The sequence below is a fragment of the Ixodes scapularis genome, unplaced genomic scaffold (assembly GCF_016920785.2).
Source record: "Ixodes scapularis isolate PalLabHiFi unplaced genomic scaffold, ASM1692078v2 PGA_scaffold0__279_contigs__length_252992795, whole genome shotgun sequence".
Lineage (NCBI taxonomy): Eukaryota > Metazoa > Arthropoda > Arachnida > Ixodida > Ixodidae > Ixodes > Ixodes scapularis.
In genome coordinates, this window is record NW_024609835.1 from 109,644,926 (window position 1) to 109,657,909 (window position 12,984).

General features: G+C 49.8%; 1 protein-coding gene across 1 annotated transcript; it reads left to right on the forward strand.

The window, feature by feature from the left end:
• The first annotated feature begins 2,048 nt into the window (after positions 1–2,048).
• On the forward strand, positions 2,049–4,481 carry LOC8051233 (neprilysin-1-like). Its single transcript, XM_002433849.3, has one exon. It carries the CDS (start codon positions 2,049–2,051, stop codon positions 4,479–4,481), a length of 2,433 nt encoding a protein of 810 aa, XP_002433894.2.
• The last annotated feature ends 8,503 nt before the right edge of the window (positions 4,482–12,984 follow it).

Here is a 12,984-nt window from a genome sequence, read left to right on the forward strand (position 1 = left end):
AATCACTTATTCCAAATTTCCCAATTTTCCCAAGGTTTTCCTCTCTATTTCGATTAAATGTTGACCGTTACTTCGGTTCAGGGAGTGCCTAGTGGCCTGCGCTGCCTAGTGATGTGTCGGGCAACGTTATTCAGTGGAGCGGCACCACCGTGAAATCCTTGTGCAATCATCGGGCTTCGTTGCACGCTGCCGTTCCACTTTCGCTTATAATTTTAATGATTAGGAACTTTTTTACGGTTCCCTTTATATTAGCCTGTTCTTTAAATATAATCCGCCTTACTTAAATATTTTAAGTTTTCCAGGTTGGTAGACACCCTACACACCCTGTGCATTATTGAGGAGTGTGTGAGAAGAAGCGTTGACCTCGATGTTTTCTTGTGCAGTGTGACGACTTGAGACATAAACCTGGATTAATGTTTGGTTGTGTGAGGTATACAAAAGTATATCAAACTGCGATGAAAGGTAACTCAGCGAGTCAGTATGGTGCTAACAATTTGCCACAAAGCGAATTATTATCCTTTTTCTAATGCTTTCTTTCCTATCATTTTGTGGCAGTTTCCTGCGTACTAATCCTCACATAAATAGCCAAGCTGTGGAGCGCAATATGTGTGTGACGAGCGCATGTGCTATAACGAAAAGTCTCAATTTTCAATCTCTTGAAGCATTAATTCATGTGGACATTCAAATGCAAAAGACATGCATAGCCCCGCACCTCCACCTGTGATTGATATAGTTCAATCTAGTTGCGAGCTCTCAACGTGAACAGTGCAAGATAAATGCGTAAACGTGCCTCCCGTTGAGAGTATTAAGTGCGTGCATAGAGTTGTCCAGACCTTATTTCACTTCGTTTTTAATGCCATTTCTATCTTCAAGTGTTCAGTGGTGGTGTTGTAAGTTTGTATATAATAAACTGTGTAAACCAAGCTTGTGCCTTTTTGTCTTTCTTGGCGAACAAGCCGTAGTTACAATGATAAGTACGCCTCCATAGGCGTGCTGTAACACACTGCTTAGTTGAAGAAGATAGTGACTTATTGGTGGTTCCCAGAACTGATAAAAAAACTGGTTTTCTTGGAAGAGGGATTACATGGGAGTGACTGATACAAACAAGGCTATTAGGCGTGAAGCAAGGTTTGAAGGACGGTAGCAGGCATGTAGAACATCTGAAAAACTTTAAATTTCGCGCCACCGGCGAAAATCATTTAAATTTCGCGCCGAAAACAATCGTGACGTCACAATCTTGAGGAAAATGCGCCATATCGTGTTTCTTTGTTCCTTTTTAATAAAGCGTCACTTCCTGTACGTCACGGGCGAGCATGACTAATGACAATGCCGCGCAACTAAGAGATGGCGCTGCGCCCCATGAGCCGCCATTTTTTGCGCCTATGGGCTTCTATGGAAGCTTCGCTACCATCTATACATATACCTTGTATGAGCCACGGTCGTCTCCGCGCGCTCTCTAGTGCTGCTCTTGTTCGGTGCCTAGGGAGGCGTAGGAATTTTTCGTCCCCTCAACGAAAAACGTCACGAAGACAGACGGAGCTGCGGGTTGGTGAGAAAAGAAAACTTCGCAGCAATCTTTCGGCTACTCCCCCCACTATGTCATAACACAAAGAATATTTTTGTTGACGAGTTTAGCGACCCAGCACTCCTGCAATCGTCTCTGTTATTTACAGCTGGCGAACTTCGCCCGACGACACGTTCGCTTTGAGCGCGGCGCAGCAGGCACTGCTCCAACATCACGCGCAGAGCGAACGCAGTCGGGTAAAAATCGTCGTTTTCTTTCGAACTTTTGTGCTTTCTCAGAAGAGAAAAAGTAGCAGTGTCTAAATGACGCAAGCACACACTGAAAAGCGTTCAGCATCGGAGCCTTAACCTTGCGTAGCCTGCTTGCTTGGCCATAAAAGAAAATAAACAAGTTTTCTTTCTTTTTGATGCTTAAAAGAAAGGAAGCCGGATGTGCACTCACGAGAGCGGGCGTGCTCGGTCGAACTCACGGGCACATCACTCGCGCGACAGCAACCCGAGCTCCCAAATAGACAGGTTCCACGATGTCCCACGCCGCGTCCAGGGAACGCCACGACGTGGGACTCGGCGACGACCGGGACCCGAGCCCCGAGCCCTTGGACCCTGCCGAGGGGCCAGCCCCTTCGCCGGAGCCCAAGTGCACGACTGTACAGACACGGTCGAGGTCACAGATCCTGCACGCAACGCCTAGCAGGTTACCTTACGTGGCTGTCTGCACCGTGGGAATTCTCATGGTCATGGTCGGCGTGGCTGTCACCACGTACAAGCTGCAGAGCGGCACCGCCATCGTCGCGCTCTTCAACAGGTCCATCGCGCTGCTCAGGCCGACGCCCAACGCCACGGCTGACGACGCGGCCGCCAAGTACCTCACCAAACACGAGCGGAAGAACATCCCCACGGACGTCAGCTGCAAGTCGGACGTGTGTTCCTGGACAATTAACTACCTGCGAGGCAAACTGAACGCGAGCGTGAACCCGTGCAACGATTTTTATGGCTACGTGTGTTCGCGCAACTGGTACGCGAAAGGCCTGGACGTCCAGAACAGGCCGTACCGGGAGCGAAGCATCGGCATGATGATGATGGACTTGGAGAAATTCTTCAGAGACTATCTCAAGGAGAATGAGGAGCGCTATCACAAATACCCCGGGGTGTTCCTGCATCAAGCCATTTCCTTACTACCGAAGTGTCAGTCAGAAGAAAAGAACGACAAGAACTTGACTTCGCTGAAGAGTCTTCTGGAGGAATACAACTTGGGCAGCTGGCCTTACAGGAAGGCTCCCCGAGGCGTGAGCATTGTAACAATCTCTGCTTTCGTGGACAGAGACTTGGGCGTGTTCCCTTTCGCCAAAGTTTTCTTGAAGAAGCCTTTCGAGGATGACCGAGGTTACACCGTACACATCGATAAGCCCAGCTCGACGCTCAAGAGGCATCAGCTTGCCTTTTTGGACGAGCCCGTCGAGAACTACACGCAGAAGGTGGCGCTGGCCTTGACGCTCTTCGACAAGAAGGTGGATGTCACAGAACAGGCAGAAGCCATCGCTCTTCTCGAAAAAAAGTTGCTCAGCGTGATGACCGTCACCCGATTTGTTGAGTTTCAGGACAGAATCAAAAGAGTTGGACAGCTGGATAGAAAGGGAAAGTGGGACTGGAAAGAGTACCTTACCATTCTTTTTCAGGACATAGAGACGTTCGACAACGAGAAGCCCGTAGCCGTAATGAACCAGGATTACCTTACTAAAATGGCTCCTGTCTTGAATGAAACTGACACTGTTACTTTGCTCAATTACATTGGCTATCGGCTCGTAGTACACGTGTCCCCACTCCTGGCTAAGGTTGCCAGTCCACTTTTGCGTTTAAGTCATGACAACTACATGGAGTTTGTCCCAGATCGGTTGCAAGCATGCATGCATCTTCTTGAACGGGTCTACAAGCACGGGATGCGCTTCTTCAGCAGAATGACTTTCAGCAAGACAAACTCCACCCTGCTACTGAAACATTACGACTACAGCATGGCTAGCGTCGAAAGTCAGCTCAAGAGCAGCATGGCCGATAGACTGCTGTCATCTTCATCCTGGTTAGACCGTGCCGCCATCGGGATAGGAGTGGACAAGCTCGAAAACATGAGATTCATCTTCCTCGGCAGTACGGACGACATCAACACCATCGCTAACTACTACAACTTCAACGCACAACCGCTAGACCCAAGCCGGCTCCTGGAAAGTTTTCGTGAGCTCCAAGCCGGTACCATGAACGTCTACTGGGAGACGAAGCCCCCAAAGGACGACTTGGACGCTAGATACGATCACACCGGCTTTTGCCCAGGCTACGAGTACTTTTTTGGAAGGAACGTACTGTTCATTCCCCATGGAAACGTGGCCTTCCTGAATGACATTGCAAAGAATGTTGATCCTGTCCTCTACCCCATCATTCTCGCGGACCCTCTGCGAGGAATGTTTGGTGCCGTGGACCGGCGCGGAGCCACCGTGGACCATAACCTCGCTGTGGCAACCTGGTGGAACACGGACGAACTGAGCAAGTTCTCGCAACTGGAGCTGTGTTACCAGGACCAGTACTACGTTGAGATCAGAGATTTGGTCGGCGACAACTTTGAGGCGAGAATCAAACTGGAGGACAACATTGCCGACAACGCGATCATCGCGCCTCTCCACGACCTCTATATGAAGACACTCACGATGCAGGGCCAGGCCTTGGACAAACTTAAGGTGGCTTTGGACGTAGGTGAGGTTGACCTGGAACAGCTGTTTTTCATCAACTACGCTGTAGGGCTCTGCGATCAGCCGAACAGGGAAGCTTGGGTGCGAAAGATCAAGTATGAAGACATCCCGGGAAGGCTCAGGATCAACATACCGCTTATGAACTTTGCCCGATTCTCGTCCGCTTTCAACTGTGCCGTAGGGTCCCCCATGAACCCTGCACGTAAGTGCACCATCTGGTAGCATGCGACACGCCAGCATTGCCTTATGATCGAACGTAAGGGAGTTAAAAACTGGTGCGACCGCTTCATTGTACTACAGCGGCTTGTTTCCTTCCGTGCGCGGTGGGTTGTTGTAAGTGTAAATAAATGCATTTTTGGTGTGATCGTAAGACACAGTATGCTGGACAATTAATTTCTTATATGGCATTTATCAACAGGAGGTTATCCCGTCACCCCCAGGTTACAGAATCACAATAATGCAAATAGAACAGTACAATACCTTAGCTACACTAGCGCTCTTAACTGTAATTAAGACCACGACAGTTGACTCAATTGTGACTGGCCGGAGTTACACGGCGGCGCCAACTGTCATTCAGCCGCTAATTATCATTGAGTTATATTGAGCTGGCTTACCTCAGTTAACTGACGAAAAAAAAAAGAGAGAGAGAATAAACTTTATTTAACGACTCAAGTCCGAAGCAGTTTTTAATCTTATCGGAGGATGAGGATGCGCTGTCCTCCTCCTTAAGCGGTCTATGGGTTCGGCGTCCGAGGATAGAGTTATTTTGTTCAATGTGGGCGACGAGGAATGGCCGCTGTGTGGCTTGGAGATCTTTTGGGGGAACGGCCCATGCTCGCCCAGGCTTAGGGGTATGAGGAGGGAAAAAGGGAGAGAGAGAGATACAGGTGAAAGGGGTTGGGGCCATGGGACGGGACCAGTATGTGTGTTCATTGGAGGGGTGGCCCCCGCAGCCATTGCAAATGGCTGCGGGGGCCACTCGGCATAGAAACGCCTCTCAAAGACGTTTCTGTGCCGACAATTATCGCGTTCATTTAGGCTTAGGAGTGCCCAGAATCGAAACACTATCTAAAAAATGCGGTGATGTCATTGCCCATGCTTTGCGGTTTAAGTGAGGTAAGGCAAAGCGAAAGCCTCCTGCACCATTCGTTGCTGACTAACGCGCCCGATATTGCAGCTACAACGACATATTAGTTCCAAAGCGAGCGGCGCTTACTCACTGGGGCACCGCCAGGTTTCCCCGCATCCCTATTGAGCCAGTCACGTGATCTCAAAATGCCTCTCCTAGGTACTGCGGCTAACTTTAGCCGCGGTTAGTGCTTCGAGCAAACGGGCCCAGATCGGCGCTGGATGAAGTGCATATAGTGCTTCGTAGGAAGAGAGAAGGTTTGTGCTTGCCGGATAATAGAGGCCTCCTGTTTGGACTGGGGCCAGGAAGAGGTGGGAAGCTTGCAGCGCTGGGACCTGAAGCTGGCCATGTGTGCAGTTTGTTCCTTGTGAGGTTATGAGCGGTCCTCGCGGGGATGGCCTAGTTCTGGCCAGGGTGTCGGGGGCCCGGAAGTTCACTGTCGCAGGGCCAGAGCGTGTGCTGGCTCATTTCCCTTAAAGGGATACTTCAACAATATTTGAAATATTCTCGTCGTGTTCAAAAATAGGTTGAATAGGATCCACAATATCCGTAAATGACAATCGCACGTTTGTATTTTGAGCTTTGTGGCTGTATTTTTCGTTATAAACGGCAAACTCTGGCAAGCGCTCGGAAAAGGCCCAGCGGAGACCACGTGACATCCAACGCAATCGTGACGTAGGTCGTCTCAAGACGAGCAAAGCTACGGCGAGGCTGACGCCTAGAGGATGGCCTAGTCGTTCCAGCCACCGAAGCCGCTGCGTTTGTACGAATTTTGAGTGACGGGTTAATCTTCTATAATCTTGTAGGGGGACAATAGCGACTTCTGCGACACACAAAAGGCATTCTCGGGAAGAGGGGAGTTCCTCGTTCCCCTCTTCTATCGTCGTGGCCGGAGGCGAGACAACCTCCGTCACTTGCTGTCAAGGTTCCTAGACGGGCATTACAAGCGAGGTGTTAGCGACATCCACCAGGTGCTCTTTGCTAATCGTTTAATTCGTTTTAAAATTCGTTTTCTTGACTTTTTAAACAAGATATTGGTGTGTTCGATGTGATACTGCTCCTTTGAACACATATAGACCATAAAATAGGCGCCGAAATTTCGTTGTAGTATCCCTTTAATGCCTTGGTGGCCGGTATCCATTCTAGATGAACTGTAAGTTGCAGATGGGTTCACATGTATTCTTGAAGGGAAGTGTAGATGTGCCTAGTCAGTGCTTGAGCCTTGAAGCTGCGGAAAGCTTCCTAACTGTCCGTCCGCACAGGGATGGTTGCCGTGGTGTGTTGGTGAAGAATGATTGCTTCTAGTGTGGCTTCTGTCTCCACCTCCGCTACTGAAGGAACTCCGAAGTGAAGCCTCGTGAAGGTGGTGGAGGGTCCGACCGTCACCGTCACGGTCTCGTTGTCGATGACTCAAGCGTCAGTGTAGTAGGTTTTATGTGTCGGTTCATGGAGATGTCCGCTTTGTCTTGTCTGCTTATCGCGTCTGTAGCGCGATCCATGTTGCGGGGTATCTGGTGAACGACGAGACGAGGAATGCCGCCCCAAGAAGGTGGAGTTAGGGGAATGGGGGCAGATGGTCTGTAGAATGCCTTAGCAGACAGTGGATGGCTCTGCCATGTGCGGAGGTTGTGAGTCGGTGAAGTTGGGCGCTGTGGTAGTTTTCCATCCGCCCATCGAGTGAGTTGGAAAGGGCCGTCTCTTCTATTTTAAAATTGGGGGTGTAGGAAGGAACTCCGACGGCGGTGCGGGTGCACTTGCGAAAAGCCGCTTTTAGGCGCCGGCGTTGCATGGCCGTGAGGTTCTGGTAGGGGAGTGCGTACATAACGTGCTAGTAGACCATGACCTCGATTACCTATCACAGTTCACGATTCGTGAGGCCTTGGCGTTGCCGGGTGATGCGCCGGATCATCTAGTGCACTTGTTCGATTTGTTTATTTATTTATTTATTTCATAATACCTTGAAGGCCCCGTTACAGGGCATTACACAAGGATGGGACACTAAACGTTTCAACTAAAAGTTTCAGCAACACAATGAATGACAAACTGAACATTTCAATATAGAGCATAGTGATACAAACCCGTGAGCAGCAATAAAAATACAAATAAACACAAAAAATAATAAAAGAAGTAAATGAAGGGCATGATATTAACATATTAAGACTCAGTATTATTTGCACAGGGATCTAAATGTTCACCTAGTAGCTTTTTAAATACGTCCACATTGTTAGTTGTAACAATGTTATCAGGGAAAGCATTCCATTTTTATATTGTCGAAGGAAGAAAAGAGTTGGCGTAGGAGGTGGTGGAGGCAAATATAGGCTCTATTTTACAGCTGTTGTCTAGTCTTGGGAAAAATGAAATGGGACCTGGGAGTAAAATTTTTCTAAGCGTAGGGTTGTGGTGGTAGATCTTGAAAAACTGCGTCAATCGAGATATCCTCCTTCTTAAAGCGAGCTCGGGAAGATTCGCTCGCTTTCGCAAACCAGAAACACTAGTGCAAAAATAATAATCAGAATAAATAAACCTCAAACCTCTGTTTCGCACACTTTCAAGTTCTCGTTTAAGGTAGTTCTGCCACGGGGACCATACGGATGCAGCGTACTCTAGCTTGGGGCGGACTAAATTTAGGTATGCGATCTGTTTCACTTTAGGGGGGCGAGTCTTAAGTTCCTTCGTAGAAAGCCCAGTGTGCTATTTGCCTTAGCGATTATGTGATTAATATGAGTGGTCCATGTTAAATCGCTTGTTATATGAAGACCAAGATATTTGTACGATGAAGCACTACTGAGTACAGTGTCGTTAATATTGTAGGTGTAAGAAGATAGTGACGAAATTCGAGAAAAGGTTAGCACTTTGCATTTATCTAAGTTCAACAACATCTGCCACGTGTCACACCAATGAGCAATGGATGATAAGTCGGTTTGCAGGGATGAATGATCGTCAGTATTCGTGATTGTGCGATAAATTGTGCAGTCATCTGCAAAAAGGCGAATGGTGGAAGAGACACAGAGAGGGGGATCATTAATGTAGATTAGAGAAAGAAGTGGTCCGAGTACGCTTCCTTGAGGGACGCCTGATGTTACGTTAGTTCGAGATGACTCGGAGTTGTTTGCGACGGTGAATTGAGAGCGACCAGAAAGAAATTGTGATATCCAGGCGATGATAAGGGGATCAATTTTAAAATAAGGAAGTTTGGTCAAAAGACGATTATGAGGTACCCTATCGAAGGCTTTTGCAAAGTCAAGAAAGATGCCATCGATTTGTTTTTTATGTTCAAGGTTAGGTTAAGTTAGGTTAGGTTAGGTTAGGTGCTGCGGCCATCCTGCTGAAAGATGAAGCCCAGGACCTTGATGTGGGGGAGTCGAGCAATAGGGGAGCCGTTGATCTAAAGCTTGATGAGGTCTCGATAAACCTGGGCGATTTTGCGCGGGTCGTCTCGAAATTACCCCGTGCCAATAAATTATTATTATTATTATTATGAGGCCCACGGCACCCATACGAACTTTTCTCACCTTCAACCACGTACTCCTTTACCTATTCCTGCTATAATTAAGCTTCCTTTGGCTGCACCGGCTTTCGCTGCAAGTTCTAATAGGTGCGAGCACTCAGTTTCTCTGCTTCAGGTATCCACCAGCAGATAGCGACGACATACTGGGATTTGAAAATAATAAAGGCCTGCCGCGCCGCATCAAATGATGATGCAACTATACTATACACGAACTCAACTCTCCTACGTCACGCCGCCGTGGTGGCGCACCGGACGCACTCGCGGTCTGGGGCGGTGGGCAGAAGTCGCCGTGCCAGAGATGCATTCCTAAGTTCCTTTGGAGGAAACAAGACAAAAAGCCTACCTTCTCGTCAAAATGCTGCGACGGGGGCTGTACAAAGAGAGTCTGGAAAGGTTTGAAGATCAGTTTTTATGTGTTTTTGCCCCCTCCGTTCGTCGGAGAACGTAGATAGTAGCCGTGGATAGGGCAAACCAGGCGCTGTCGAACTACGATTGCTTGTGCGGGCAATACTTTGTGGTCGCCAGATGTATTTGCTTTGTTCCAACATAAACGAGAGAAATTCGCCAAGTTGTCCGAACCACCCACGGGTTCAGTGCGTCTTCAAATTCACACGGCCGCCTGATCGTTTGAACTTTCGTCTGCTCTTTCAAACTTGTCTGCTTTTTGTCGTCTGCTCGTTCAAACAAAAGCGGCCCGTAGACCAAACTTTGACCCAGTGATTGCAATAAGAAGTAATTGCAGGCCTCAAAAGACTTAGGTGGGCTCCGTGTAAACAGTAGATATAAGATGTTGATCATTGGTGCCGGTGGCCATCACCGACTTGTTACGCTTGGTCTGTTCGCGCTTCCGATTTTCAGTATCGACGTTGATCATCGCCGCTACCTTCTACACTTTTGCAACACGAGCGACGTCGCCAGCGAAAATAGCTAGAAGAACCTCATCATAGTTTTGGCGTCCATTCTGCGGCGTTCATGCGAATGAATCACCTCACGTCAAATTATTTACGGAAAGTTTAGCGGCGTAACGAGCCTTGATAATTTCGCTCAGGCGATTAAAGTGGTAAGACATTGCGATGAGGACGTAGAATCATCAATTCCAAAGCAAAAAAGAGTATGCAGACTCACAAAGACGCCAATAACGTGACATTCGAATGGTTTGCTGACGCGGGACGCGGTGCTTCTTGCCCGTACTCCATTGCGCATGCGTTCGAACTGTCCTCTGCTCTTTCAAACTTAGCTGCTTTTTGTCGTCAGCTCGTTCAAACGACAGCAGCCCGTAAACCAAACGTTGACCCGGTAATTGCGATAAGAACTAAGTGCAGGCCTCAAAACACTTTTGAAGGTTGGTTGGGGTAAGAGGCTAAGTGTAAACAGATACAAGAAGATGTTGATCATTGTTACCAGTGGCCATCACCGACTTGTAATGCCCGATTCTACTTGGGGTTTTCAGTATTGACGTCCACCATCTCTGCCACGGTCCACGCTTTTGCAGTCCGAGCGACGTTGCGACTGAAAATAGCGTGCAGAATCTCATCGTGGGAGTCAGGCTTTAGCGCCCATTCTGCGGCGTCCACGTGAAATGAATCGCCGCACGTCACATTATTCACGCAAAGTTTTGCCTCGTTAGTTTTGCTGAAGCCGCTCAAGTAGTCAGACATTGTTAGGAGGACGTAGAGTCAACAATTACAACGCGAAAAGGAGCACGGGGACTCCTACCGACGCCGACAACAACGGAATTCAATGGTTTGTTTAGGGGCGACAGCGGGCTTCTTGCGCACCATCCACCGCGCATGCGCGGCGCCGGTGGCGTCCGCTAGGGGCGCTCCGGTTTGTTTGTAAACATGAGTTGGCGTATAATGGTACAGTCATCTACGAGCGTGCCTTTCAACCGGTTTCAAGGCCACAACACGAGTTCCTGGCATCAAATCCATACGGCGAAGTTAAAAACATTCTCCTATTAGATATGAAGTGTTATGTTCGTTCAACGCAACATTTATTGCATGTTAGGTTACAGATAACCAGCGGGCCGCCTTGGCCCGCTTCACAACTGAACTGGAACCCCATGGCCACCGCCTTTATTACCATGACCGCTAACGCCGCCCAGCACCCGCCGCACCCGCGGTGGCGCTACCAGTCAGACTATAACATTCCTTGCCCTCAAGAAAAGCAATACCCGGAAACACGGCAAAGTTCCACGCGAGCTACGGTGAATAACGCGACACGGGTCTTCTGTCCCGGGCTGACCGTCTGAGCACTGGGGTAGATGGCCTAGTCAGAACGCCTTGAAGAGCCTCCGGGGGTTGTGCACTGGTCACAACCTCGGGCGACCAACTGGTCTCGCTCACGACAGTTCCTCGTTCAGCTGGGGATGGCTCATGTGGCGCCGCAACCATGTTGCTTCCATTTGTGCTGGTGGTAGTGTCAGGTGCCGCTCGGTGTCGCAGATGGTCCCCATGGCGGTTCCAAACAGTGCCATCAGGTAGCGTTACCTCTGCTGATGATGCACTAGTGGCTTCACCCACCACTCCAAGCACCCATGGTGTTCCAGGCCTGAAGTTACGAGCCCACACTTTGGCTCCAGAGGGTGGCAGGGGGTCCTTGCGAGATCCCCCTGTTCGTGACGCTGCTTCTGCTGCAAATGCTGAAAACCGACCCGTGTCCAGAGGTCAGGATGCAGAAGGTCCAGAACCGTCCGCAGGCGACGACCCATCAGCAACTCTGCAGGTGTGCGTCCTGTGAGATAGTGCGGAGAGGTCCGGTAGTTCAGCAACACCCTGGCGATCTTGGTCTCGAACAGGCCTGGCTCAGCCTTCTTGAGCTTGATTTTTATGGTCTGCCACACTCTTTCCGCAGCAGCGTTCGACGCTGGATGGTGAGGAGGAATGAACACAGCCTTGACGCCGTTGCGCTCCAAGAAGGTCCTGTACTCCGAGCTGACGAACGCCGGCCCATTGTCACTAACCACCACGTCCGGTAGTTGATAGGCTGCAAAAATAGTGCGCAGACACTTCACAGTGGCTTCAGCCGATGGAGACGGCACCCTCACCACCTCAATCCGTTTCGAGTAGGCATCCACCAGCACTAAAAAGTACACTCCCTGGAACGGCCCCCCAAAATCCAGATGCAATCTCGACCATGGTCAGGGCACGAGCGGCACAGACCTCGGAGCTCGTTGATATGCCTGGCACGTACGGCAAGTGTTCACTTTCTGTGCAATGTCATCATCCATTCGTGGCCACCAGACGTGGCTCCTGGCCACTACCTTCATTTTTTCTATACCAGGATGCGTCTCATGCAGCAGGTCCAACACGCCCACCCGAAGAGATGCCGGCACCACAAGCCGGCTCCCCCAAAGCACGCAGCCATCTTGAATGCTGCGTTCCCCCCGTCTTGCCGCAAATGGCCGCCACTCCTCTGCAGCAGGCAGGTCTGTCCCTGTCGTCAAACTCTCTCGCAGGACCGCCAGGACAGGATCTCGGCTTGTAGCCCTCGCCATCTTCGCTGCAGACATCAAGTCGGGATAAACCTTCTCCAAGAGAAAAACGTCGCCCACCACCTGATCTTCCATGGAAGTCGCTGCCAATGGAAGGCGGCTCAATTTGTCTATGTTCCCCAAGTTGCATCCTAGCCTGTAGTCGTAACAGCTGAGTTTCAGAGCCTATCGCAATACACGTGGCGAGCACTGCTGAGGAATGCCCCGGTCGTGACCCAGGAGACCGAGTAGCGGCTTGTGATCCGAAAAGATCTCGAACTGCCGTCTCCACACAAACTGGTTAAACTTGGATACTCCGAAAACAATAGCAAGGGCCTCTTTGTCGAGCTGACTCATTCTTCTCGGCCACCGTCAACCGCCTCGAGACGAAAGCAATCGGCTTTTCTTCTCCCTTTGGTAGCCTAGGTGACAACACCGCTCCTACCCCATAGGGGAATGCATCACAGCACAGAACCAGTGGCTGGCCCGGGTCATAGTATTCCAGCACCGATGCTGCTACCAGTAACTGCTTACTTGTCTCAAATGCTTGACGTTGCTCTTGGCCCCAACGCCATGTCTCTCCCTTCTTGAGCAGCACGTGGAGTGGATGGAGCAC

Bases quoted from the DNA above. Each gene is read 5' to 3' on its own strand.
- LOC8051233 (XM_002433849.3), top strand. From the start codon at position 2,049: ATGTCCCACGCCGCGTCCAGGGAACGCCACGACGTGGGACTCGGCGAC.